The sequence below is a fragment of the Onychomys torridus genome, chromosome 2, assembly GCF_903995425.1.
Source record: "Onychomys torridus chromosome 2, mOncTor1.1, whole genome shotgun sequence".
NCBI lineage: Eukaryota > Metazoa > Chordata > Mammalia > Rodentia > Cricetidae > Onychomys > Onychomys torridus.
In genome coordinates, this window is record NC_050444.1 from 38,807,431 (window position 1) to 38,835,340 (window position 27,910).

The 27,910-nt window shown below is 38.2% G+C and overlaps 1 protein-coding gene across 1 annotated transcript in view; it reads left to right on the forward strand.

Moving 5' to 3' along the window:
• Arfgef1 (ADP ribosylation factor guanine nucleotide exchange factor 1) overlaps positions 1–27,910 on the forward strand; it is a 96,914-nt gene that overhangs the window by 21,643 nt on the left and 47,361 nt on the right. Inside the window, 13 exon segments of the mRNA XM_036177258.1 lie at positions 145–175; positions 791–947; positions 2,174–2,320; positions 3,212–3,391; positions 8,774–9,050; positions 13,216–13,317; positions 19,114–19,289; positions 20,418–20,551; positions 25,044–25,278; positions 26,647–26,746; positions 26,820–26,959; positions 27,068–27,176; positions 27,420–27,621. Of these exon segments, the coding sequence (XP_036033151.1) occupies positions 145–175; positions 791–947; positions 2,174–2,320; positions 3,212–3,391; positions 8,774–9,050; positions 13,216–13,317; positions 19,114–19,289; positions 20,418–20,551; positions 25,044–25,278; positions 26,647–26,746; positions 26,820–26,959; positions 27,068–27,176; positions 27,420–27,621 (1,990 nt within the window).

Below are 27,910 nucleotides of genomic sequence, written 5' to 3' on the forward strand. Positions count from 1 at the left end.
ACCTGATTTTCTTTTGAATTTATATTTTTGCAGTTTTGGTTTTGAGGTCCCAAAGGAGCTTCTGGAGACTGTAATCAACTCACCTAGAGAACTCTCTGCTCTCTTGTGCTAATGTTTGCTTTTCTTTCTTTTTGCTCTCTCCAGAGGAAATAAAAGTTGAAACTGAGAAACAAAGGTTTGTATGATTTCTTTTATAAAATTAATTTGTATACTTGTCAGTCTTGGCCAAAATAGTAATATAATCATCTGTATTTTTAGCATTACAGATTTTCTTTATGTAATCTTTGTAATAAAATTAAAAATAATTCTTAAGAAACAGCTTCATATAAATTAGACATTTCTGAAATACCATGAGCTATATTTTAACTTCTTTTCTTGGCGAGTTTAATGTTTATTTAGAAAAAGTTACTAGGTTTGTTTGACCACGTTGGCTTCCTTAGAACAGAGTGGAAGTAATTCAGATGTGTACGTCAGCATAAAGGCATGTGCAAAGTCCATGGCTGCTTAAAGTTCCCAGATACTGTGTTAGGTCCTTTGAAATGTTTGTTCAGTGGACCTTGTGATCTTCGAAAACATACAATCCCATTTCATGTTTGGCAGCTGAGGTGACTGCTGTACATCCTGTGGCAGATGGCTGACCTCTAGCTAGGCTAGGCTTTGCTTTCCTTGTGAATACAGAAGGACACAGAAGTGGTTCCTCAGGGTCCTCCTATAACTGATTTTTTTCTGAATGAATTTGTCATCATGAAGGTAGATGTGATATTCTAATTAAACTCTCCTTTTTATTTAGTCCTCCTCATGGAGAAGCCAAAGCTGGTTCAAGCACCCTCCCACCAGTGAAATCCAAGACGAACTTCATTGAAGCAGACAAGTACTTCTTACCTTTTGAGTTGGCATGCCAGTCCAAGTGTCCCCGCATAGTTAGTACATCTCTAGACTGCTTGCAGGTGTGTATAAAGTGCTATCTAAAGCTGTCTATTTCAGTGTATTTCTACTAACTCACAGTTGGTGGTTTAGACATGTCCGTAAAAGCCTTGAATACTCTTTTTGATGTAAGAAACAAAATAGTCATTTATATTCCAGATAGACAGTAGTTTCAAAAAGATGTTTCTGGCTAGTATTAATAAATCCATTAGCAAACAAAATCTAAGGTTGTTATTAAAAGTGCTTATTTGCTCTCTTTCCATTAGTGATATAATACTGTTTGTATGTTTAGTTCTTGAGATGGGCACTTCATGTGTTCCTTGTTTGGTCCTGAACTCCTAGTTTCAAGCAGTCATTCTGTCTCAGGCTCCTAAATTAGCTAGGCCCACGGGCATGCACCACTGTACTTATGTCATCATTTGGAAATGATTTCACTAAAGCCCTATTATTTTATAGAATGCAGCATTTTGATGTTGACACTGTTCACCTTACCATTTTCCTCATCTATGGCATTCATTAATGTCAGAAATAGTCATGAGTTCTTCCCCCTCTTATTCTCATATACAGAGACATAGCATCTTAGATATTCTTCAAGATTCCGAGTATTTGTGTTTGTTTTCAGGTATTGTCACTGTTTGGAGGTTGTACATTTTCAGCTAACAACTTAGTAGCCAAGAAAAGATGACTTGTTCTTAAGATAGGTTAAAGATAAATTCATCTGATTTCTAACCTTGCTGCCACTGGAAAACTAGCATTATTGATGTCCAGTCGCCTTCCCAGCTAAAATGGTAATAGTGAATGGAAAATTCCAAGATTTTTCAGCCAGTATTTGGAAACTAGATTTCATGAAAATTGATGATGTAAGTTAGAAAGAGATTTGATGTCATTTGAAAGTGTTAAGATGGTTGTGTCCCCCCACCCCCACCCCGAAAAGAAAGCTGTCAGTAAAACCTTGTTTACAAAGAAAGTAGCAAGCAGTTCTAATATATCGCAGACTGTTCTTAAGCCTGGCATTCTAAAAGTATTGCCTAATAGTTTTGTTGTTATCTGTGCTTGTGATTATTCCAGCTACAAATAGTTATCCAATTTTAGTTAGTAAACTAAAAAAAGGTATAGTCTTTGGCTTTGATTACACCTTGGTGTTTTTGTTTCAAAATTAATGTATATTCATTCAAATGTATTTTAATTCATAGTCAATTAATGTATTTATTAGTTAGCTTGACTAGCTGCTTTATTATATCTGTTTCAGAAACTTATTGCTTACGGGCACCTGACTGGCAATGCTCCAGATAGTACGACACCAGGCAAAAAATTAATTGATAGAATTATTGAAACAATATGTGGCTGCTTCCAGGGTCCTCAAACAGATGAAGGAGTTCAGTTGCAGATAATAAAGGTAATTAATTATATAAAATGGGTGTGTTATTTTAAAATCAGAATGTGTATACTTTTAAAACCAGAAGCTTTGTGCCTTAGAAATATTAGAGAAGGTTATTTTCTGTGCATTGTGGGTGTGATAGACCATTGGGGTAATGTTTAGAATTCATATGAGATTTGCTGTTTTATGCCAAGGGTTCATTAGAGGAAAACTACATTCTGATTCTCTTCTTTAGGCCATCCTGGTTAGGATTAAATCCCTGGGGTCTTCACGAGTTTTCTGTGCTTTTCTGCTTTTTTTACATCAACCATCTTTCTAAGATGATTCATAAAGTTGTGACCTTACTTATTTTTTCTGTGTGTGAGATCCCACGAAGTCTTCCTTTTCAGCCCATGTATCACTAGGTGTACTGTTTGTCTACCAGCTTTCCAGTATTCTCTTGTGCCCACCCACCTGTTGAACCTGCTCAAAAACATCCAGGTTTGTGCTGTAATGAACCTGGATGGTTGAATTCTTTTAGAGAAAACTAATTATGTTCTAGTCGCTAATGTTACAACTGTGGTACAGATAGTATATTTATGTATCGATACTATGTTTATGAGACATATCTGTGCTCAGTTGTGATGAAATGTAAATACTCTGCATTTAACAAACAAAGAGTTCTATTTCTAATGAAATTTAGCTAAAGGATGTTCTGGAGTTGAGGGGCCTCTGGGAGAACTACTTTCAGGATGGTGAAAGCCTCAGCTATTTTAATAGCTAGTAACAAGTTCAAACTGGGTAGAAATATATACACATTACTACCTAAAGTAGTAATTGTTTCTGAAAATTTTAATTTTGAAATGAAAATATATATTTTTGTGATTAAACTCTGGATGCATAATTACTTGTGTTTCTTTTCTCTTAAAGGCTTTACTTACTGCAGTAACATCACAACACATAGAAATCCACGAAGGAACAGTCTTGCAAGCTGTGAGAACATGCTACAATATCTATCTAGCCAGCAAAAATCTTATCAATCAGACAACAGCCAAAGCTACTCTTACTCAGATGCTAAATGTTATCTTTGCACGCATGGAAAACCAAGCAGTGAGTATTAAAAGGAGAGAGAACCACCCCACAGGCATTGGGGTAGTTGCAGTGAAGTTCAGGTTTCTGCAGCAATGTCTTTTGTGTACAGTAGGGCCTGGTGATTCCTGTGTGTGTCTTAGTCTTAGTTTTACAAACTTGTTTGACTTTAGATAAGATGATCTGTTCAAGTATAAAATGATTCATTAAGTCTTAAAATGAAAGACCATTTTTATATTGATGAAGGATATTTTATTTCTTCTATACATTAAAGGCCTGTGAACTTCCTTATCTTTGAAACTACTTCAGGTTGATTGGAAAGAAATTAAGAACTACAGAATTACCTTGGTTCTTTGTTTTGTTTTGCATCTTATTGCATAGGTCTTCTTAATTAAAGAAAGACTGCAGAAATAAGTGAGAGATATTTCTCCTCCACCCTTGACTTTCTGCTTTTTGTTTTGTTTTTACATTTTGTGTGTATGTATATGTGGTATATGGTGGTATGCTCCCTAGTATAAGACATCATGTGTCTTTCTCTATCAATTGCTATCTTTTTTTAAAAAAATAATTTAACTTTATTTTATGTGCATTGGTGTGAAGGTGTCAGATCCCCTGGAACTGGAGCTACACTCAGTTGTAAGCTGTCATGTGGGCACTAGAAATTGAACCTGGATTCTTGGGAAGAGCAGCCAGTGCTCTTAACCACTGAGTCATCTCTATAGCCCCCTAACCCCTTTTTAAGATAGGGTCAGCCTCAGCATCTGTTTGGATTTACCCTCCCAGCACTAGAATTGCAGACACATATCACTGCGCCTGGCTGTTATGTAAATTCTAAGGACCCAAACTTAGTTCTCATGCTTTCCTAATGAGCTCTGTACCCAGTGTGCCACCTCCCAGGCTTACTGCTTCCCTTGCCAGTATAACTATAACTTACCATCAACAGCAGAATTAACTCTGGTGTAGATCCTTACTCGGATTTCATCAATCTTGCCAACAATATCTGGTTTCTGTTTTGGTAGCTGACCTAGTATTCCCACATTATATTCAGTTGTTGGTTTTTGTTTTTTCCATTCTGTTACAACGCCTCAGCTTTGCTGTCTTTCTCATAATCTTGCTTTGTCTATTGTCTCATGATTAGAATAAGGTTATTTATTTATTTATTTATTTATTCATTTATTTATTCATTCATTTATTTTGCTAGAAATGTGTCCTTTACATGCATTACATCAAGAAGCTAATGCTGATTCCTTTTTTGACTAGTGATACTAACCTTGATCACTAGGTTAAGAATGTTTCTGTCGGGAGCTAGAGAGATGGTTCAGCTGTTAAGAGCACTGGCTGCTCTTTCAGAGGACCAGAGTTTGATTCCCAGCACCTCACCTGTATGTTGGTTCACAACCATTTACCACTCTAATTCCACTCTATAACTTCCTCTGGCCTCCTTGCTTGTATTGCACAGGCATATTATATTACAGGCAAAACACCCAGTTACATAAAAGTAAAACATTAAAAAGAATGTATCTGTCAGGTTCCTCTGGTGTGAAGTTATTAATCTTTCTTTGGCATTTAATGGACATCTTGGAAGGTGGTTTAGGAAAATACAAACATCTTTATTTTCCCTTTATATCCCATTTTAGTATATTTGAATAGTAGATCTTGTGAATAATTCTTACTCTGTTGTTTCCTTGATGGTGTTTTTCTGTTTCCTTCTTTTTCTGTTTATCAATTAGAGTCCTCTTTTTTTTTTTAATTGTCCTATTTATTTAGTTATTCAAGTCAAAACTACTCCTGGGTCTTTATTCTATCTTATGTATAGTAACCTGATATCTATCCTGAAATCTTAAGATGTTTTATGCACGCATGGAAAACCAAGCAGTGAGTATTAAAAGGAGAGAGAACCCCACAGACATTGGGAGTAGTTGCAGTGAAGTTCAGGTTTCTGTAGCAATGTCTTTTGTGTACAGTAGGGCCTGGCGATTCCTGTGTGTGTCTTAGCCTTAGTTTTACTAACTTGTTTGACTTTAGATAAGATGTACTTTTAATTTCACAGATAGAATGTATAAGATGAGTACCTCATGCTCCTTAAAAAAATACCCTTTTATAGGTGGAGTTTCTCTGTGCTGTGGCAGCCACTCATAAATAACCGGAGACTTCTTACTAATTAATTATAAAGGCTCAGCCAATAGCTTAGGCTTGTTTTTAGCCAGCTCTTATAACTTAAATTAACCCATTTCTATTCATCTATGTGCTTGTCTTAAGACTTGTTTACCTCATGTACCTACTTCCCATTCTACTCGCTCTGCATCTCATGGAGTCTCCTCATACTCTGCCCTTCTTCCCAGCATTCTCTCTCAGTCTGGTTCTCCTGCCTAACCTTATTCTGCCTAGGTATAGGCCAGTCAGCACCTTTATTAAACTAATCACAGTGACATGTATTCGCACAGTGGGAAGGAATATTCCATACTCTGGAAACTTTACACACAGTATGTCCTGGTGAAATCTACCTCTTCCCCTTAGCTCCTCTCAGGACCCCCCATCGTATCTTCCTCCCAACCTTATGTCCTTTCGTGGTTATTTGATACACTGAGTTAGTTCAGTGAATGCTGTCAGTTGGAATGGTTGTACCCTGGGGCCTGGGGACAGACTTCCAGTCCCCATTCCTAAAGAAACAGGACCTTTGCTCCCCCAGTAGCCACCAATTGCAGTAGCTCCTCAACTAAGAGTAATGCCTCAGAAGTCTCTACCCATCCCATTTGGAATCTGACTGGCTTAGTCTTGTGTAGCTAACCACAGCTGTTGTGAGTTGTTGTGTGCAGTGGCTGTGTCATGTTCAGAGGACAGCTCTTAGTGCTGATTCCCTGACATTCATAGCGCCCCAGGATGGATATGATATGGATGTCCCAGCTATGTTGAACACAGAGTCACTTGCTCTCATTGTACTCATTTTTAATAATCTGGAACTTAACCAAGTTAACTAGTGTGTTCATTGTTTTTGAGTTCCTGCTTCTGGCTCTCTGAGCAAATACAGCTAGAAAATATGCCTGTATTCTAGTCTCTCCTCCACCTATCTCTACACCTATGTGTGACCTTTTTATTTGTATATATTTAAAGCCACATGTTTATACTGACATTTCCAATTCCCGTTCAACACCAGAGAGTTCATTTTAGCCTTCTCCCTTGATTTACTTATAACTTCTTTGTCTAAACAGCAGGAAATCTGGCTTTTATTTTCATTTTGGTATTGTTGTTGTTCTTTAAATTTATACACGTACACAGTGCCTCTTGGTTGTATCCCCATTCCATTCCTTCCCCTCAACACATTCCTCTTCATTTCATGTGTCACTGCCTACTTCTCCTTCACCTCCCCCTTTAGAAAAAAAATAGTGAGTCCAGTTATTGTTACCAACAGTCACATGGGTATGGGGACATCCACTGGAGCATGGGCAGCCTACCAGTGGCCACATCTCTGAAGAAAATGTATTTTTCAGCCGGGCAGCAGTGGCGCATGCCTTTAGTCCCAGCCCTCGGGAGGCAGAGTCAGGCGGATCTCTGTGAGTTCGAGGCCAGCCTGGTCTACAGAGCAAGATCCAGGACAGGTGTCAAAACTACACAGAGAAACCCTGTCTTGGAAAAACAAAACAAAACAACACTATATATATATATTCTCTCTCTCTTTCCTAGCAGCCATTAGTTGCCAATAGTTTCTCAGCTGGGTGCAGAGCTCCTAAGCCCTTCTTCATTCATGCTAGAGTGCTGGATGGTTTGATCTTGTACATGTTCTGCAGGGAACTGTAGCTGCTATGAGTTGAGAGCAATGGCCCCATGGATCTGAAAGACGCATTTCATAGCACTCTCTCCATCCTCTGACTCTTACATTCTCTCCACTCCCACTTCCCTCAGCCCTGGATGGGAGAGGTTGGCATAGCTGTTCCATTTAGGAGTGGGCACTCACAGTCTCTTACTCTGAGCTCCCGGATGAGTCTCCACACTAACCACTGCCCACTACAGAAGGAAGCTTTTCTCGTTGAAGTTGAGAGCATCACTGATTCTTTTATGAATGAGCTGGTAGCACGGCTGCACTGAGTTGAAAGGGGATGTTCTCAGACCCTCCCATACTAGCAAGCTGCACATGCTGAAGTATTGCTCTCAGAAGTGTTTTCATTTTGACGGGGCATCTAGCAGTGCCTTTATTTGTAAAGTATGAGTGTGGGACTATTAATTATAAGGTTCTTTTACTTTTTAGACATTAGAATCACTTAATTCAGTTTTATTTATATAACTTTTATTTATATAATTCTATGTAATTTGAAATATTGCTGAAGATTGTAAAATATTATTTGATACTGTAAAAATTTATCTTTGTGGAAATTAATCCTGTGATAATCCTTCATATCAACTCATAAAGACTGAAAGAATGTGCGGGGAGAAATAAAGTTCTAAAAGATGGAATACTGGGATCCTGCTTGATTGTTTTAGCATTTTGTTAAGTGAGCCAGTTTATGAGGTAGTATTATATACACAAAAATGACAGATCTTCTAAAATAAAATTCAAACCGATTGGCACAATTATTTTTGTGCTTTCTAGATGACTGGGCAAAATGATGTAAGCCCTCATGGCAATTTTACTTGCTAAGTATAGTTTTTTAATACACTGTTTAAAAGGTGTTTGATATGATGATGTCAGAACATGTTACAAAAGGGTATGTACTGAAAAGTCGTTACCCTTTGTTTCCCATTTCACTTCCTAATCTCCTCCCCACGTAGATGTTTCTTGTGTAGCTTTCTATACTTTATTTCCAGGCACACAGACAAAAGGGAGGGGGTAGGAGAGAAGTAGCAAGAAAGGGAGGGAGAGAGGAGAGAGAAGACATGTGGAAAAGTGTGTGTCTGTTGTACTCCATTCTCATTTGTGGGATTTTTATTTGGTTTTAGGTAACTGTATTATTGGCAACAATCCAGTTACCACTTGGCAGCATTAAAATTATTTTCATTTTGTTTAGATAGTACATTTCTCAGCATCAGACATCAAATACAAGATGTAGAGAGATGGCTCTGTAGCTAAGAGCACTCGCTTCTCTTCCAGAGGACTCAAATTTGGTTCCCAGCACTCAAATCAGAAGGCTCATAATCCAAGACCATCTTCAGGCCTTCATGAGCACTAGGACACATGTGGCATTCCCTCATGTGGACACACACACACAAAGTAAAAAGTGAAAGCCAAATGCACCAATTTCCAGACTTCTAGGGAGTAACATTGTTTCTTTTAGTATATTTTATCTTGGTTCTGATGGGCTATAATTCCTAAGCCCAGAGAGAAAGGATACATTATATAAAGTATTTATAGTTAGGTGAATTTCAAGCTACTTATTTTACTGATACTGGAAATCATTTTGTTCTTTCCAGTTACAAGAAGCCAAACAAATGGAAAAAGAAAGGCACCGGCAGCATCATCATCTGTTACAGTCTCCAGTAAGCCATCATGAGCCTGAATCACCTCAGCTTAGATATTTGCCGCCTCAGACTGTTGATCATCTATCCCAAGAACATGAAGGGGATCTTGATCCCCATACACATGATATGGATAAAAGTCTCCAAGATGATACAGAGCCTGAAAATGGATCTGATATTTCCAGTGCAGAAAATGAACAGACAGAAGCTGATCAGGCCACTGCAGCTGAAAGTAATCTTGAGATGGGGCTGTGGGGTGCTAGCATGCTAAGGGCAATAGTGGGATGAGTTTTTGATGAACTGTGGCAAGAACGACTTCATGGTTATCGGATACTTTGTGATAATTGTGATCATCTCTATCAGTGGTAAAGCTAATGCCCTTCAACCGGCAAAATATCTGATACTGTATATTCATTAGCATCTCACAAGCAGTATGACTTACAGACTTCTTTGGAAGAGAGTTACCTTTCTGTTACAGAATTACTTAAGTGCTTTAGTCTTCTTTTTCACATTAGTTTTATAGTAAAAAAATCTACTCAGTAAGGGCTTTTAGAATATGGTTGAAAATGCCATTATTGGTTTAGGAAGTGTCATGCCTGTAATTCCAGGACTTGGGAGGCTGAGGCAGGAAGATCATGACTTTGAGGCTGGCCTCAACTACACAGCAAGAACCTATTTCAGAAAAAAAAGTAACAAAATTAAATGTAAAAACTTTTGATTAACAAAATTACATACAAAAAGTTCATTTAAAGTATTTTTATATCTTTTATAGTAGTTAGCAAGGTTGATGTTCTCTTTCAAAATTTTTCTTTTTTTAAATCTGTGTGTATGTGCATGATTTGTTTGTAAGAGTGAGTGCAAGTGTGCACAGTACATGTGTGTAGGTCAGAGAATAATTTTGGATGTCAGTCTTTGCCTTTCCATATTACTTAAGACAGACTGACTGGCCCAGGAACTTCTGGGAGGTCCCTGTCTCCACCCCCCACCTCACTGTAGGAGAGCTGAGATTGCAGACTAGTGACTTTTCCTGCATTCTAGGACCTGAGTCCGTTCTTCTTGCTTATACAGCAGCTGATCTACCCACTGAGCCAACTCCCTAGTCCTGTGTCATTCTCTATGTGAGAGAAGTTAAAGTGACATAAAAGCCAATGGTTACATAAATTTTTCTATAGAATTAAACACACATCATTTTCTCTTCATTCTTTCAGCATACTAGAGAGTTTGAGTTACTCCCTTTGTTTCTCCCTTATCCTGATTTGAAAATGATAGAAATTGTGTTGCCCTGTGTTGTGGATAGATAGGACTTAGTTAGACATCATCTAAAATCAGTTTTTACTTTGCTTTGAGGAAAGAACTCAGCTGTTGACTTTTTTATGTTTTCTAGAGCCCAGTGTGGGATAAATGGATGTGTATGTGTACATGCTTGTGTAGAGGCAAAAAGGCAGCCAACTGAAAGTATCATCCCTTGAGTGCTACCATTTTATTTATTTTATTTTTGAAATAGGGACTCACAAGTTAGGCTGGGCTGGCTGACCAGTGATCCCAAGGATCTGCCTGTCTTCACTTCCCAGAACTGGTATTACAAGTATACACCACCATACAGTTTACAAGTATACATGTAATTCTGATCACTTTCACTTCTCACCTCATTTTTCCATATTCATGGTTTTGTTTTGTTTTGTGACCCAGTGTGTTTAAACAGGGTCGTCCATTGGAGTCTAGTAGGCTCACTAGTGAGTACTTAGCTGATGGCAGTGACTCCCCAGTCAAGAATCTATTAGTGATCACTAGTTCAGTTAGGCCTGAGGGATGGACAGCTCTTGAGCTCTTCCCCCATCTGGTTGGCCATTAATAGGCCTATCCTTGTGCTGGTTGTGCGCAGGCAAGTACAGTTGCTTTGAGTCCGTGATTGGAATGGCTGTATCATGCCTAGAAAGATAGCATTCTGTAGCTCTTCTATGTTCTTACATTTTTCTGGTCCCTTGTCTACAGTTTTGATCTTTAGAGGAAGTGGTATAAATGTCTTATTTATATTTCAGCATTTAATCTCCATTTATTGTCAGCACCTAATATAGTCATGTGTTCCTGCAAAGGTCTTCTCTGGTTAAGGCAAGAGTAGCATTTGCCTTTGACACCTGGCTGGTGGTTTGTTTTGAGGCAGTTGTGCTTTATAGCCCTGGCTGGCCTGGAATGCGCTATATAGACCAGGCTGGCCTTGAACTCATGGAGATCTTTCTGCCTCTGCCTCTGCCGTGCTGATAGCCACTTTTTTGTGTTCTGAGTATCAAGCTCAGGTCCTCATGCTTTCCTGACAAGCACTCTACTGACTGAGCTGTCTTCCCCAGTCTTCCTTTTGCTGTATTTGAAAAGGCTACCTTAGGCAAACCAGCCATTCACACTAGGTAAGCTACCAACTGGTGAATCCATATGCTTTGTCTGAACTGCTTTTGCCAAAATTGCTCATACTTTCTACTCCATGTTTAAAGGAGTGGATTCAAAGGGCTGATCTCTGACACAAATGGGATCTTATTTCTTCTTCATTTATTTATACATTCAGCAAACATGTTGAGCATTCTGTGTTTTGTGTTCTGAGTGCTAGAATTTGGGGTTAAGATGGTAGATATAGCTATTGCTTTTAGTGTGTTTGCTGCTTTCAGCCCCCAGTGGGTTAGATGAGCATGAACAGGTTCTGTATAATAGGTTTCCTAGAAGAGGCATGCCTAGGGCGTTAGGCTGAGGAGAATGAGTGAAGTGCCTTCATAGAGAAGGCAGTGATGCTCTAGTTGAGTTCTAGTGGATAAAAATGACTAGCTAGAAAAAATGGAAAATTTTCAACAGAAATAACATGGGCTATTACAAATAACACGTGCCATGTGTAAGACACCACTGTAGGTGTCTTATAGAATGCAGGATTATCAGTAAGGTAGTATGATTATTTTGACCATGAAGGCATTGTTCTAACAATTGGTGTAAATAAACCTTCAGTTTAGAGTGCATGTTCTAGAGCACAACTTCATTAGCTGTGTGAAGTTGCACATAATAGCTAACCTCTAGGCAGTTCTTGTGCATTATAAATATTAATCAGTTACACATTTCTGTCAGTTTACATGAAAGTTTTAATGTACTGTTTTTTAGATACTTGTAGATAGTAGCTTTGTATATTTACTCACAGTGAAATTATAATTTTGTTTTTGTTTTTCATTTGTTTGTTTTCGAGACAGGGTTTCTCTGTGTATCCCTGGCTGTCCTGGAACTCACTCTGTAGACCAGACTGAGACCCACCTGCCTCTTCTTCCCAAGTGCCACAATTTTCAAACTCAAGCTGTTTTAGCAAACTGCAGCACAGAAATGAAAGCTTAGAAATGGTAGGAAAAAAACCTACCACTGGGCGGTGGTGGCGCACACCTGTAATCCCAGCACTCAGGAGGCAGAGGCAGGTGGATCTCTGAGTTCGAGGCTAGCCTGGTCTACAGAGCTAGTCCAGGACAGGCTCCAAAGCTACAGAGAAACCCTGCCTCGAAAAACCAAAAAAATGAAATAAATAAAAATAAAAACAGTGCAATTATACGGAGGACAGGCTTTGGGAAAACAGCATTAAGTCATAATTCTTTATAATGGTCTTGCATAGGGAACAGTGGAGACATTGCTGTAACCCGCAGATAGAAAAGTTGGCTACTAGACTGCCATTTGTTATAGGGAGGTGTTTGCCAGGTGCCTGGAGCATCCTAAAGTGCTAATTGAACCACCTTGAGATACTTTCAGCACCTCAAAGTCCCAGGTGTGACCCTCTTTTTGTCCGTAGTCATGTATACAAGCTGTTGGATTCCATCAAGTTTTCTTCAGCGGCTCAGAAGTTCTGCCACCTGTTTTCATTTTTATTAAATTGAGAAATAAATTTTTTAGCATTAATTCAGTTTTACATTGGAAATATAGATTCTTTTGTGAAGAAACAGTAAGCAAAACATTAGTGATGTCCCAAATGGCTCAATCTCTGTCTGTTCAGTTATTTTTCTATAATAAAATGTACTGTTGTTGATATTTATATCAATGTAAGCTTCAGTTATCAGATGTTGGATAAGTCTTAGTACAGACATGTATGTACCAAGTGCACACTAATGTGCACACAACAATAAAAATGCTTCATTCAGAGTACTGTTAGGAGTTTGGGTCTTTATAGGAACAATCTGTGAACTCTCAGTAATTTAATAACTTATCAGATAGAACCTTGTTAAAATGGGCTTGAATTTGAAAAATACTATATTGTCTTGATTATGAATTCTGAAAATTTAACAAGATATTGTTCCAAAATTTTTTTCCAAAAATGTTTCATTATATATGTTTGGTAAAGTTTCTTAGAAAGTTAAAATAATGTTGTCTTGAATTTTTCTCTTTTAAAGCATTATCTAAAAATGACATATTGTATGATGGAGAATGTGAGGAAAAGCCACATGATATTGTCCAGAGCATTGTAGAAGAAATGGTGAACATCATTGTTGGAGGTAGTGTACTTTAGTTGAAATTAGTTTTTTTTTTTTTAAGGATTTCATCTGACTGTGGAAAACCTTTAATGAGAAACCAAAGGGGTGAAGTTAATCAATTCTCAAATTAATGCTCGTATGTATGTATATGTCTGCCAGATGCAGTATACCCCTCCCCCATCCGTGCAGGATGCTTTCTAAGATCGACAGTGGCTGCTTTCAGCCACCAGATAGTATCAAACCTTCGTTTTCCTAAGCACAGCTGCACAGCTGTGATGCCCTTCCCATGCCCTGTGGTCAGAGCATCGCTGTTTGAAGTATGTTAGCAAACTAGTAAAAACATCTTTCTCCATAGTGTAAAACTGTTCAGTGTTACTGTAATAATATTTTTAGATTGCGGTTGTAATTGGGTAGTTAGGTGAAGAGCAGCGCCACAGATGAAAGGAAACTACCACATTTAAACATTTTTGACTATATCTCTAGCTTCTGTTAGAATCTGCCATGAAAACCCTCCTCCTTACCACACTGGAACTTGATTCCTTTTCTTGTTTTTGTTTTTGTTGTAGGTAGCAAAGGGGCAAGGGTGTATTTTCCAATGTCCTGAAAATGCTAAGACTTATGAAAATACTTAGTGTTTGGGTTTTCAGTGATTTGTATCTGTTGGAGAAAAAAACGTGTTTTCTTTTTTGTTTTCTTTTGTTTTTGTACTGAGACAGTATTTTGGATTTAAAGCCCAGGCTAGCTTTAAATTTGTGATCCTCCTGCTTCAGCCATCAGATGTTGGCAGAACAGCTGTGCCCCCCAGTCTCCTGAATGTTGAGATCATAAGCTATTCACTGCTACATTTGAATGAAATCACAGTTTCTTAAAATATCTAGATGCTAGGCTACAGTTAACATAGGATCAGTACTTCACCAAAAATTACACTCTAAAATACTCAGTATGGTCAAGTTTGTTAGGCACTTCACATAAATAGTATTAGTGTAGTAAGGGTCAGATTTGAGGTCAATCCATTGACACTTCAATTCATGATGACATGAACAGGGTAAGCAAAGACTGTTAAACAGTCTGGGAAATAATATTAGATGCATAGGATAGATTTGAATATTGCTGTTTTAGCTCTACTGACTTACCATTATAGCACTCTCAGAATATATTTCATTCCTTACTAAAGCTCCAGGAGCAGCCTTCATGTGATCACCTTCTATCTTTCCCATTCATCGTTTGGTCTAGCACATTCTTAATGTTTTGCACACAGTTGTATGTCTTTGTAAGGGACTACAGACATTAACTCAAGATGGACCACACTCAAGAACAGGGATTGTGAAATGTCTGTAGATAAGAAGGACAGGGTTACATTCCATTATCAATGAAGTTAAATTTTAAGGAAAAAAAAAAAACTAATGATTTCTACTTAAAATGAGCTAGCAGGACTTCATATGTTAGGTAACACATAAGGGGATGACATGCATCATGCAGGTGTGGAAGAATGGCATTTGATGTACTGGAAGGGATGATTAGATGTATTAGTGGTGATTTGGTATAATATATATGATGTCATAAAATGGGGAAATCACAGAAGCAGTTTAACAGGGTTATACATTCCAGGGTTAGGATTTTGGACTTCATTCCAGGACAAAATGAATCAGCATTGGAGATTTAGAACTGAGACTTTTGATAAGAAGATCTTTACTTTAAGAAACCAGGTCTGAAAAAAGGAAGGCTGTAACAGACTTGTATCACAGGAGTCTGATCTAATTATAGTAAGAGTGGAAATAAAGCAGGAATGGTAAGTAAGATAACAGACTTTGTAACCAGCCAAGTAGCTAAAGAAGAAAAAACAAGTATGTCACAGGTTCTGGGGTTGCTTCCCAGTGTACTTCACAGACAACTCAACGTAAGAGTTGTCTCTCCATTGTTAGGTTTTATTATGGCCTAAAGGTACAGAGTAATATCATTCAAGGAAAAGATAGGTGAGATGTATGAAGTAAAGTCTAGAGGGAGCCAGGTAGCCTTTTTTTTTTTTTTTTTTTTTTTTGGCGGAGCTGAGGACTGAACCCAGGGCCTTGCACTTGTTAGGCAAGCGCTCTACCACTGAGCTAAATCCCCAACCCCTCAGGTATCTATTTTCAAGAGTCCTCATCCAGTGAAGTCATTTGGGATATTCTTAATTCCTCCAGTATCAAATTGTGGAGCATTAGCAAAATGTTTAATATAGATTTGAGACTTCCAGACCAGGGTTGTAAGTGCTGTCACATCGAGCTTTTTGCCTAGCATGCACTAAAGTTCCAGACTCCTAAAACAAAAGTTGGTTCACCGTAGTGTAAACTGTTTGTACAAATATTTGGACTTAGTCACCACTTTGATCAGCTCTGGATAGAAACACTCCTAAAATACAATATACCAAAAATTAGCCAAAGGACAATACATAAAGTATGCTTTTCTAAGATCAGCCATAGGCCTACCACTCTTTTTCTTCATCAGTAGTCTCCTAGTTTCAAAACTCGATACATTAGATGTTTAGTGATATACTCCTGGCAGAATTAAGTGATAGTATAGAAATTACTTAGGGAAAAGTACTAATACTTACATTTGACATACTGAATTTGACCTTCAGGTTATCTATCTGTATGGTCAAGTATATGAGACACACAGTAGAAATTAGCACTTTTTTCTTAAACAGAGAGCATGTGCTGCTGGTACATTATGTTAGTGAACCTATATCACTGTGGTGGGTGTCTGAGAAAGTCACTTAGAGGTAGGGAAGGCGTCTTTGGTTCACACTTTGAGAGTTTAGGTCCAGAGCCCCCTAGTTCTATTGTTCCTGGGCTGAACTGAGGCAGAAACTTGTGGAGCAAGCATGTGGTGGAGCAAAGCAGCTTATCTCCTGGCAGGTAGGAAGCAAAGAGGAGGAGGGAGGGACAGATCTCCCAGTGACTGCTTCCTCCAACCAGTCCCCACTGACCTCCAGAAATAGTACCAAACCTCAGGACCTTGACTCTTCACATGCGCCTGTGAGGGACATTTCATATTTAGATATAACATTCTGCTCCTTGCCCCCAAAGGTCTGTGGATATCTCATGATGTAAAATGCATTTAGTCAAATTCCATGAGTCTACAAAGTAGTAACAGTTGCAGCATTGTTTAAAAGTCTTCACCAAGACAGATCTATAGCCATGAGTCCTTTAAAGTCCAGACAGCAAACTGTGTAACGTTCCCGTTCCCAAGGGAGGACTGGGGGCACGGAAAAGGTGCAGCCATCAGGACAAACAGGAGTCCTGCCTGCCGCTGCACAGTAGCCATCTAGGGCTAGCCACCGCCCTCTGTGGCTTCTTTGCCCATGCTTATTTTCTGGCCAAACTGCAAGTTTTCAAACCCTTATATCGTTTTTTTCCTCTCAATTCTCATTGCACCCTGACTAGAGGCGTCCAATAATCACTATGCCACAGCTTGACTGCCGGGCTGCTTGAAGTTTGTTCCACCATGTTAGTCTGCCCTATAAATTCTACATCCTACAAAGTTGCAGGACACACACAAAATGTAGGCAAGGTTTTTTTGCCACATTGTAGCATGACTGGCTTCTAGGCCGATTCCTGATGTTTCTTGATATACCACACAAGTTCAGTCTTCACTGGTGACTCCTTTATCAGCATTCTGTTTTTCTGACCTCCCACCCGAATTAGCCATTATATTTTGCTTACAATACTCTAGGCCAGTAGTTCCCAACCTGTGGGTCATGATCCCACTGTGGGATGAACGACCCTTTCACAGGGGTCACCTAAGACCATCGGAAAACACAGATATTTACATTACGATAACAGTAGCAAAATTACAGTTGTGAAGTAGCAACAAAATAACTGTATGGTTGGGGTCACCACAACTGTATTAAACTGTATTAAAGCGTCCCAGCACTGGGAAGGCTGAGAACCCTGCTCTAGACCTTAGATATAAAACCGTTTGGGGAGCAAACACCCTGAAGAATTACACCAGGAGCCCTGCAGAACAGCAGCTGTTACTTCCTAGTCCTCATTTTTTGTCTGAGACTTTCTGTCACAATAACAAATATATGGAGGGAATAATTTAGGAGGAGCAAAGAATTCCTTTGGCTCACAGTTGGAGTTTTTGGGAATGTTTACTTGGCTCTCTTGCTTCCAGGCCACAGTGAGACAGAGCCTCATGCTGGGGAATATGTGGTGGGACAGACAGAAGAGCTCACCTCCTAAGGGACAGGAAGCAAGGGGGTGGGCATGACAAGACAGTCTTTATAAGCACACCACCAGTGACTTCCTAAAGGAGCATCAGGGCCAGCTGGAGGCTAAGCCCTGAACACAGGTGTCTGTCCATTTAAAATGGTAGTTGAAGCCTAAGATTATCCAGTAGGAAAATGTATGGACTAAAAACAAAGACACTATGGTATTAGGATTTTTAATTAAAAGTATAGGACGTTTAAAACTTTATAGTTAGAGGAAAAGGAAAAGTATTCTGTGCCTGTATATTCTTTTAAAATAGTGCATTATAGGTCAGGGGTTAGCAAATTAAAAGCTATGTGCCAATTTTTGTTTATTTGGAGAGTATTGGAGCTAGAATTAGGTCCTGGGGCAGTCTAGGCCAGTGTTCTAGTGTTGAACATCTCCAGCCCCACCTGTTTGTATATGTAAAGTATTGTAACACAGCCATGTTGATTTTGTATTGCCTTCCACAATTACAATAGAGACTGACTTATAAACACTAAGATGTGTACTGTCTGATGTTTTACCATAAAACATTGCCAGAACCTCATACAGATATAGACTAGGAAGTAAAAGTTCTTTGATTGTTCTGCAATATTTTACTCAGAAAAATCTCAAATCTAGAGAAAAATTCAAAGAATGGGATTATGAGCACCTTTACCTGAATTCACTCACTAATATTTTCCTACCTTTGCTTTATGTCTTTACACACACCTCATATATGTATAATGAACCATTAGAAGATTGGTTGTGTACATGATGACATTTCACACCTATATAATGCCCAGATCCAATATATTTTCTTCTTTCAAAAAATAATTTAACTTTATTTTATGTGCATTGGCATAAGAGTGTCAGATTCCCTAGAACTGGAGTTACAGACAGTTGTGGGCTGCCATGGGGGTGCTGGGAATTGAACCCAGGACCTCTGGAAGAATAGCCAGTGCTCTTAACTGCTGAGCCATCTCTCCAGCCCATATAATATATTTTCTTAAATAAGAACATTATCATATGTAACCTCAATTTTATTTTCACACCTAGGAAAATTACCACCTTTTAAAGAATATCTAATATACTTAAGAATTTTCTCACTTGTCCCAAAATGTGCCTCTGATGCTCTTTTCTTCCTTTTTTAAAGTCCAGGACCTAATCTCAGTACAGTCATTGTATACTATACTGATATGTATTTGATCTCTTTATTTGTAGTCCTTTGACCTTTATCAAAAGAATTGAGTATTTGTTTGAGAAGAAATGGATAATAGTTGAAGTTCAGCCAAACTTCTCAGTGGGTAGCATTCATCAGAGCTCAGTTTAGTGAGTTAGTGTGACTTTAAAAGTAGGCCTCTGCCTATGTACATCTGGAATATCCTTCCATCATCAAGTATGTTTATTCCCTGTGCCACTTATAGACCATGTTGAAAAGCATGCCAAGTGCATGTTTGCACTGTAGTAAATACACTACCTTTTAACAGTGCCAATATGTATTTCACTTTGCTTTTTTGGCCACTGTTTCATTTTAGATACTCTTGTTTCTTAAGTACACTCTGGTTTAGTCACATATGCTTGAGTATCTTTCTTACCGTTTTAGATATGGGAGAAGGGAGTGCTGTAAGTGCTCGTCCAGATGGCAGCATTGGAGCTATGGAAGATGGTAGTGACGGTGAGAACATTCAAGCCAATGGGATCCCGGGAACACCGATTTCCGTCGCATACACACCATCGTTACCTGATGACAGATTGTCTGTCTCTTCCAATGATACTCAGGTATATATGGGGTGAAGTGGGAAGAAAGAAATGGTCTGCCAGTATCTCAAGCAAGTCTTCCCAGCTGATGCTTTTGGCTGATTTCCGCTGTTGGGAATAAAAGGCTGGGTTTTGAGTGGATTTCTTTCTTTCTCATAGCTACATCTTAGAGCAGTTTGTTCACTTAAGATGTATTAATAGCTACATTCCAGCTATAAGTTGTGTTTCATCTGTCTTTATAACCCCTCACCCCTAGTGAAGTTACATTTAAGAGGAACAGTCTTTTCACATATTCATGGGAAAATTACAGTATCATAGGACAATGAAAAACCTAGGAATATAGGGCATTTTATCTGAGTCTCTGTTCAGAGCTACAGAGAAGTCAGCATGGATGGGAGTGACAGTCCTTCTTCATGCTTCTCTGTTTTTTATGTGTTTCTGGTCTTTATGTTTGAAGATGAGGGATTCTAGAGATTTTCATGATTGGTTTGACCTCCACCAGTAGATTTTAAAGATTACTCCATTGTCTTATGTCCACCAGAATTGATTAAAAAATATGAACTGGTTACATTTTAAGAGTATTCTTAATATCAAAGAAGGAATTTTTTTTATTTTTGTTTTGTTTTGTTTTTTGATACAGAGTTTCTCTGTGTAGCCCTGACTGTCCTGAAACTAGCTCTGTAGACCAGGCTGGCCTTGAACGAACAGAGAACAGCCTGCCTCTGCCTCCCTAGTGCTAGAGTTAAAAGCGAGCACCAACACTGGCGGGGGGGTGGTGGCTCATGGAGAGGCAGAGGCAGGCGGATCTTTGTGAGTTCAAGGCCAGCCTGGTCTACAGAGAGAGTTCCAGGAAAGGTGTAAAGCTACACAGAGAAACCCTGTTTCGGGGGGGGGGGGGGGGGGGGGAGCAAGCACCACCACCACCCAGCCAAAGAAGAAATATTTTAAAGAACATATTTTGAAGGTATTAATTTAGTGTTGGGTATGAGAACAGCACATCAAAGATCAGTGTGTCAGATTCCACTTCAGGTTCTTCTTGTAGCAGTTGGGAAAAATCCCACATCAGGATCAACTGAGTAATATGCTAGAAGGCTGAAAGGATTTACACTGGGATATGTCTTCATTTTCATGGTATATTAACTTGTTTAGGAATCTGGAAATTCTTCAGGACCTTCACCTGGTGCTAAGTTTTCCCACATTTTACAAAAGGATGCCTTTTTAGTATTCAGGTCATTGTGCAAGCTGTCAATGAAACCACTGTCAGATGGACCGCCAGATCCAAAGTAAGTCATTAGCCATTTGGCTTTAGAAGTTTTTAAGCTTAAGACTTTCTGTTGTGTTTGGGTTTTCATTTGTTCTTCTTGTTCTGTGGAGTCTTTAAAAATTTGCTGAAGGGGATATTTTACTTTAAAAAATACATAACAAAAATAATAGGTTCTGAAACTATTGAAATATATACCTTATGCTATTTGATACAGGATGGGCAGCATAGTAAATACCTGTACATAGTAGGTGTGAATATATGTTATGAGTGAATAAATCAGTGATTTTGTATTTCCACATTCTGAGTAACATTGGAACTATTAATGTCTGATGAATTACCTTAAGGTGATTTCTGTCTCCACTTGTCCTAAGTGCTCTGATGAAAGTTAATTCTAATTCCTATCAAATGTAGTACTTTTGTATTTGTTTGTTTGACTCAAGCTGGAGCCGTCTAGGAAGAGGGAGTCTCAGTTAAGAAATTGCCTCCATTGAACTAGCCTGTGGGCAAGACTCTGAGATGTTTTCTTGATTGATGATAGATGTGGGAAGGCCCAGACTACTGTGGGTGGTCCCAACTACAGGTCCTGGATTCTATAAGAAAGCAGGCTGAGCAAGCCATGAGGACAGTAATCAGCATTCCTTCATGGCCTCTGCATCAGCTCCTGCCTCTAGGTTCCTGCCTTGAGTTCCTGCTCTGGATTCTTGATGATGGACGATGTTGGACTGTGACATGGGAATGTAAGCCAAATAAACTCTTTCCTCCCCAAGTTGCTTTTGATTAGTGTTTCATCACAGCAATTGAAAGCAAACGTCAATACCTAGGAAAATGCCATATTTTGTAGATTATAATGTTTATAGGTGTTTATAGGATCCCAGTGAAACTTATTTCTGCTTGGAGTTACTAGAATGGCCTGGGTTTTTATTTGTTTTGTTTTATTATTGTAACAGGATATATTATTGTACTTGACAATTTTAGGAGAATTTCTAGAAAAAGGAATGACTTGAAGAAAAAGATGCTTAAAAAGGGGCAATGTAAGCAAGCACTCCTACTTTAAAGAAAAAAAATCTCTGGAGCATTTGAGTTTCTGATGCAGCTAAAGTCTAGAGAGTTGTTACAGAAACTTGAGAGCTAGGGAGATTGCCATACTGGTGAGAAGAACCCACGTGAATCCTCAGAAGTTTGCAGGCCAGCTAGCCTGCTCCACACAACTGCAAACAGTAAAGAGACGGTAACAAATACAGGGGAAGATGAGGGCCACCACTCAAGCTTGTGCTCTGACCTTTGTACACAGATACAGTTTATCCGCAGTCATACGTGAATATGTGTGCGTACATAAACACTCATGTAAACACTCATACATGTAGAAAAAAACACTTTTAAAACTTTGTGAGGTTCTGCAAAACACATTATATTTTCTTTTTGATAATTTACTTTATTTTTATTTTATGTACATTGGTGTTTTGCCTGCATGTATATTTGGATAAGGGTGTTAGATCCCCTGGAACTGGAGTTGTGAGCTATCATATGGGTGCTGGGAATTGAACTTGGGTCCTCTGGAAAGGTAGTCAATGCTCTTAACCACTGAGCCATCTCTCCAGCCCCACATTATATTTTCTATAGTTTTATTTTGTCACATCGTTCTGCTTTAGGGAGAAGCTTGTTTTAGGTTTAGAAGGAAATTTTTAAAATATTTTTAGGCCCAAATCTCAAAAATCAGAAAAATAAGTTGTTGCTTCTTCAGTATTTTGAAAATAGGAACTTTACAGGAGTAGAATTAAAGTTATACTACAAAAGAAAATTCTTTAAAATGTATTTCCTTATTATGGAAAATCAACTTTCTCGTTAAAAATTTGGCAACTTTGGCATTTCCTTCTAAATTGATGAAGGATCTACTTTAAGAAGAAAACTTTAGTAATTTGGAGTAAGTTAACATCTCAGAGAAGATCCAGGTTGGGCTCCCAGACCTACAGCAGGCAGATCACAGCCAACTGTACACCAGTTGAGGGGATGTGATGCCCTCTTCTGGCTTTTGAGGATACCTGCATGCATGTGATGCACATAAAACTACACACACACACACACACACACACACACACACACACACACACAAATAAATAAGTAAATCTTTAAAACAATTTTGAAGTATGAGGTCTGTCTAGTGAGAAAGCTCAGTTGGTAAAGTGCTTGCCTTGCCAGCTTGAGGACCTGAGTTTAATCCTGTTTTTTAAAAAGCCAGGATGTCAGGCAGTGGTGGCACATGCCTTTAATCCCATCATTGGGAGGCAGAGTCAGGCGGATCTCTGTGAGTTCTAATTCGGCCTGGTCTACAGAGCGAGTTTCAGGACAGCCAGGGATACATGGAGAAACTCTGTCTCGAAACACACACACACACACACACACACGCCGCAAAAAAGGCCAGCTAGGGGGGTGGTGGCATGTACTTACAAACCCAGTGGTGGGATTGCAGGGCCAGACACATCCCAGGGGCTCACTGGCTAACCAGTTCAGCCTGCTTGGCAAGTTCTAGACCAGTGAGAGACAGTGTCTGAAAATTTTAAGAGCAGTGTAGATGGTGCCAGAGAAAGGCACTCCAAGTGGTCCTTTGGTCTCTGCATGTACACATACTCACAGAAAGGAGTTGAGTTATTGATAAAAGATCATTTTTGTTGTGACTTACCCCCAGATGTTTAGTTTTCACAAGTCAAGTTTAAAAAAATGTGATTTGATAAGATACTAGAACTTTTGTGGTTACAAAATTTTGTCTTTACTTGTATTTATTTTCTTGCTCTGCTAAGCAATGACCTATGGAGTGTTGTCCAGCTTCAATCGAAATTTGAAACTACCTCATAAAAATTGCAGATGTGAAGTTACTGGTTTGGTATAATTTAGCCCAGCATGGTGGTATATACTCTTATCATTCCATCTTGTGGAGTATGAGATAGAAAGATTGCCATGTATTCAAGGCCAGCCTGGATGATGTAGTGAGAAAAATGTTTCAGAAAATGTTTATCATTTATCAAATAAGACAATCATTTGATCCTTGCTTCTTTTGTTAGTGTCCTGTACATAACTGTCTAAAAGGCATTTTGTTTGATGCTAAGAATAGAAAGCTGAAGCATATTTAAAACAAAAGTCATTAGAAAATGGCATCCTGCAGGAACTAATTACTAGGAATTGAGCAAAAGGACAAGGTGAGGTAACTTGGAAGCAGTTGTATGTAAGCCTCAGAACCCCCAGCATGAGGACGTTCTAGTAGCTATTTCCAGTCTTACCTCTCACTGTTTGTCATTTACAACAAGCATTTGGGGGTACTAATACTTTTGTATTAGTTACCAGAATAGAGTAATAGTTATCTTGGAAACAAAAATAAAAGGCTCTGATACTATTGGCTCCAGCCTTATTTCAAAGAAGGTGGTATTTTTGAGATGAGCTATTGATATAAAATTAAGTATTCCTTGTTTAGGTCTGTGATACAACTATAAACATTTTAAGGAAGAAATTAAGAGCAAAGGTTTCATATACTATGTGAATGTGACTGAATACAGTATTTGGAATAAGTATTAAAAAAATAATTCCCATAACATTTAATGTTCTGCCTTTGAAATACTGCCTCTAGTGAATATCTTTGGTCTAAGGGGTATCTATCTTTTGGACCTAAGGGATAGTTTTCAATGGGAGAAAAAAGTATGTATGTGAAAATAATTAAAATGTTAGATAATAAACAGAAGCATGACACAGAACCTTAATTAGAAAAAATAATGAAAATTTTAGCCAAAATTTTTTCAAAAATTTGTTACAGAAGTGTTTAGAATAAGTATTACATATTGAGATAATTTTAAAAGTTTTAAAGGTCTCTATTTCAGAAAAGTGACAAGAATTTCAAATATTTATTGGGAAAGTATGGTTGAAATAATGCTTTAATCTAGTGCAACAGAAACATTTTTATTGGTGTTTAGGAATTCTGACTAACATAATTAGAAAAGCATTATGTTACAACCATTTCATACTAATCTTCACTATATTCATGGTCATCTGTAAGAAGTACAGTTGTGACCTTAGTACCATGCTTTTGAAAAAAGTGAATATAGTTTTGAAAGAAAGGAATAAGGCATAAACTGCAAGTTATTTTTATCTTTTCTGGGGGACTAGTAGGCTTATGCTTAAAATATTTGTAATTTTACCCAGGGATACACACACACACACACACACACACACACCAACAATCAATTACAAGGAAAAAAAAGAGGCCATGGATCTTAAAGAGGGCAAGGAGGGGGCATATGGGAAGGTTTGGAGTAAGAAAAGGAGATGAGAAATAATGTTGTTATAATCTTAAAAAAAAAAAAAAAGTTTAAAAACAGAGTATATGCAGTTTTGTGGCTCCAGAGAAGCACTTGATGTTAGTGGCTAAGTTTGTGAATTTGTGATGTGCAGAAGTGTCTTTGGGTCAGTCTGTTATTACCAAAATGATGATTTTGTCCATATACTGTGCTTTCTGTTTCACTTCTCAGGTCTCATGAGTTACGGTCCAAGATTCTTTCATTGCAGTTACTTCTGTCCATTCTGCAGAATGCAGGACCTGTTTTCAGAACAAATGAGATGTTTATTAATGCTATTAAGCAGTATCTGTGTGTTGCACTCTCAAAAAATGGAGTCTCATCTGTTCCAGAGGTTTTTGAGCTTTCTCTTTCCATATTTCTTACTTTGTTGTCAAACTTCAAGACACATCTGAAAATGCAAATTGAGGTATGTTTTACATTTAGACATTAAAATGTAAGGTTACTGCTGGCTATTTTCTTTCATGTTACATTAGCATCACATGAAAACTTCACATACAGTGTGTGTGTGTTCATGTGCTTCATTTGTTTGTTCATTTAGCAAACGTGGCTCTGAAGTACTAGTACTGGTGAAGCATTAAGAGTACAAAATGAAGGAACAGCCTTTGTGTTCAGGAAGTTTGTACTAGTTGAAAAAACAATAGGTTTACTGCTTTATATATGCTGTGTGGTAATAATTTGGCATGTACTCCCTCTCTCTGCCTGTGGTGTGTATGTGTTTGTGTTTTTGCATGTATACAAGTGTTGGGAGCTCATATCCATGTGGAGGCCATAGCAGAATTACAGGTGTCTTCATCTATAACATTGAGCTTATGTCCTTGAGACACCTTGTCTCTCTGAACCTTCCATTTTTAGCTAAACTGGCTGGTTAGCCTATTTCTAGGATCTACTTGTCTCCACCCCAAAATGCTTGAGTTATACGCATTACACAATCAAGTCCAACTTTTTATGTGGTGTTGGGACTTGACCTTAGATTCGTAAGCAGTCAGGTACTCTTAACTACTGAGCCATCTTTTCCTGGTGAATTTGGCTAGCTTGAAAGGTGCAATACTGAGCCTTCAGAGCTTTCAAAGATCTTTGAAAGATACACAGAAAATATATGATTAAGCAATAATTGTTCTGAGTTCTTTGAAAGAATACATTATAGGGCTGGCTGTCCAACCTTTGGGAGAGAGAAAGATGCCACTTGTAAAAATGTAATTATTTCTGGATTCATAAAATATACTATACTTGCTGATGTGTTTTGATTTTAGTTGGCTTTACTTAGGACAGTCACATTCCCCAAATGATTTTAAATATTCTTAGCTTTCAAATGGAAATTTTCTTCATTAGATTAACTGTGCTTGCTAACATTCATTATAAAGAGAAGTGGTGTTTTCAGTTTTATTAGTAAGTAGGAAAATATAACAGCATATAAAAACTAGATCTTTTTTAAGAGTAACAGTTACATTGAAATCTAGGTGCACTTAGGAATGCTCTGAACAAGAGTGTTCAGAATGATAACTGATGAGTGAGAAACAGTTACATTAATGCATAGTTATGTTTAAGACATCACCACCCAGAAGAAGTCTGTGTCCTCGCACATGTCACTTGTCAAGGCTCTGCAGTGGCAGTCAGAGCGGGTGCCACGCCACTCACTGGTGCCCTTTGAGTGCACAGGGTTCAGAGACAGAACTCAAAGTTGAACTCCTGTTCTAGAGCTCTGCGATGTTTGAAAGACAACCGTGCATCTGAATGTTAAATAGTACTTTAAACAGATGTTTCCTTCTGGTAACAGGTATTCTTTAAAGAAATTTTCCTATACATTTTGGAAACTTCGACAAGCTCATTTGATCATAAATGGATGGTTATTCAGACACTGACAAGGATCTGTGCAGGTATTTAGAATTCATCTTCATTATTTCCTGTAATGAAATGTGCTCATATTCTAAGATTATTGTGTCATCACAGATGCTCAGAGTGTGGTGGATATTTATGTCAATTATGACTGTGACCTAAATGCAGCAAACATATTTGAAAGACTAGTAAATGACCTGTCCAAAATTGCCCAAGGAAGGGGCAGTCAAGAACTTGGTATGAGTAATGTTCAGGTAAGAACCTTTTTTTTTTTTTTTTTTTTTTTTAAATATTTCTAAGAATGAGACGTGCATTTTCTTAAAAGGTCTTTTTGTCTTTATTCTGTTTCTGAATTATTATAGGAATTGAGCCTGCGGAAAAAAGGGTTGGAATGTTTAGTTTCGATTTTGAAGTGTATGGTTGAATGGAGTAAGGATCAGTATGTGAATCCCAACTCTCAGACCACCCTTGGTAAGATAACGTTTTGAGTTCAAGTCTCTTCTATTTTAAGACAGTGGTACATTGCAAGGTATTTAAAGATTTTGTTAAGTAGTCTTGTGTTGTATTTATTTATGTACATACACTGAAAGTCTTTGTAAGCATTAAAACTATTTTCAGCTTACACTTCAGTTTTCCAGTTTAGCTATCCTAGCAAAACTAAACTTATAAAGAGGGGACTACTTTAATCTTCTATATTGACATTTCTTCTTACAGGTCAGGAAAAACCCTCAGAGCAAGAGATAAGTGAAATCAGACACCCTGAGACTATAAACAGATATGGAAGTTTAAACTCCTTAGAGTCTACATCATCATCAGGAATTGGCAGCTACAGTACACAGATGTCTGGCACTGATAATCCAGAACAATTTGAGGTCCTAAAGCAGCAAAAAGAAATAATAGAACAAGGGATTGATTTGTAAGTGTCTGATTTAAAAAAGAAATGTTACAGAATATTCTTCAGCCACAAATGTGCCACCCTGCCCCCAGTTTCCCTCCATCTCTTTGTTTTCTGTTTATTCCTTACTGTTTCCTTGGATCTAAAGACTGAATGGCTCCATGTTTAGTTATCCTCCTTCATTGAAGCCTCGCCCAAGCAGATTCAGAAATGCCCAGCCTGTGGTTTCCTCTGAATTAACCTTGTACCATGTATCACGGGCTGTTGATGAGCAGAGTATTGCACTGTTTTGGTTAATCTGATTTCATAA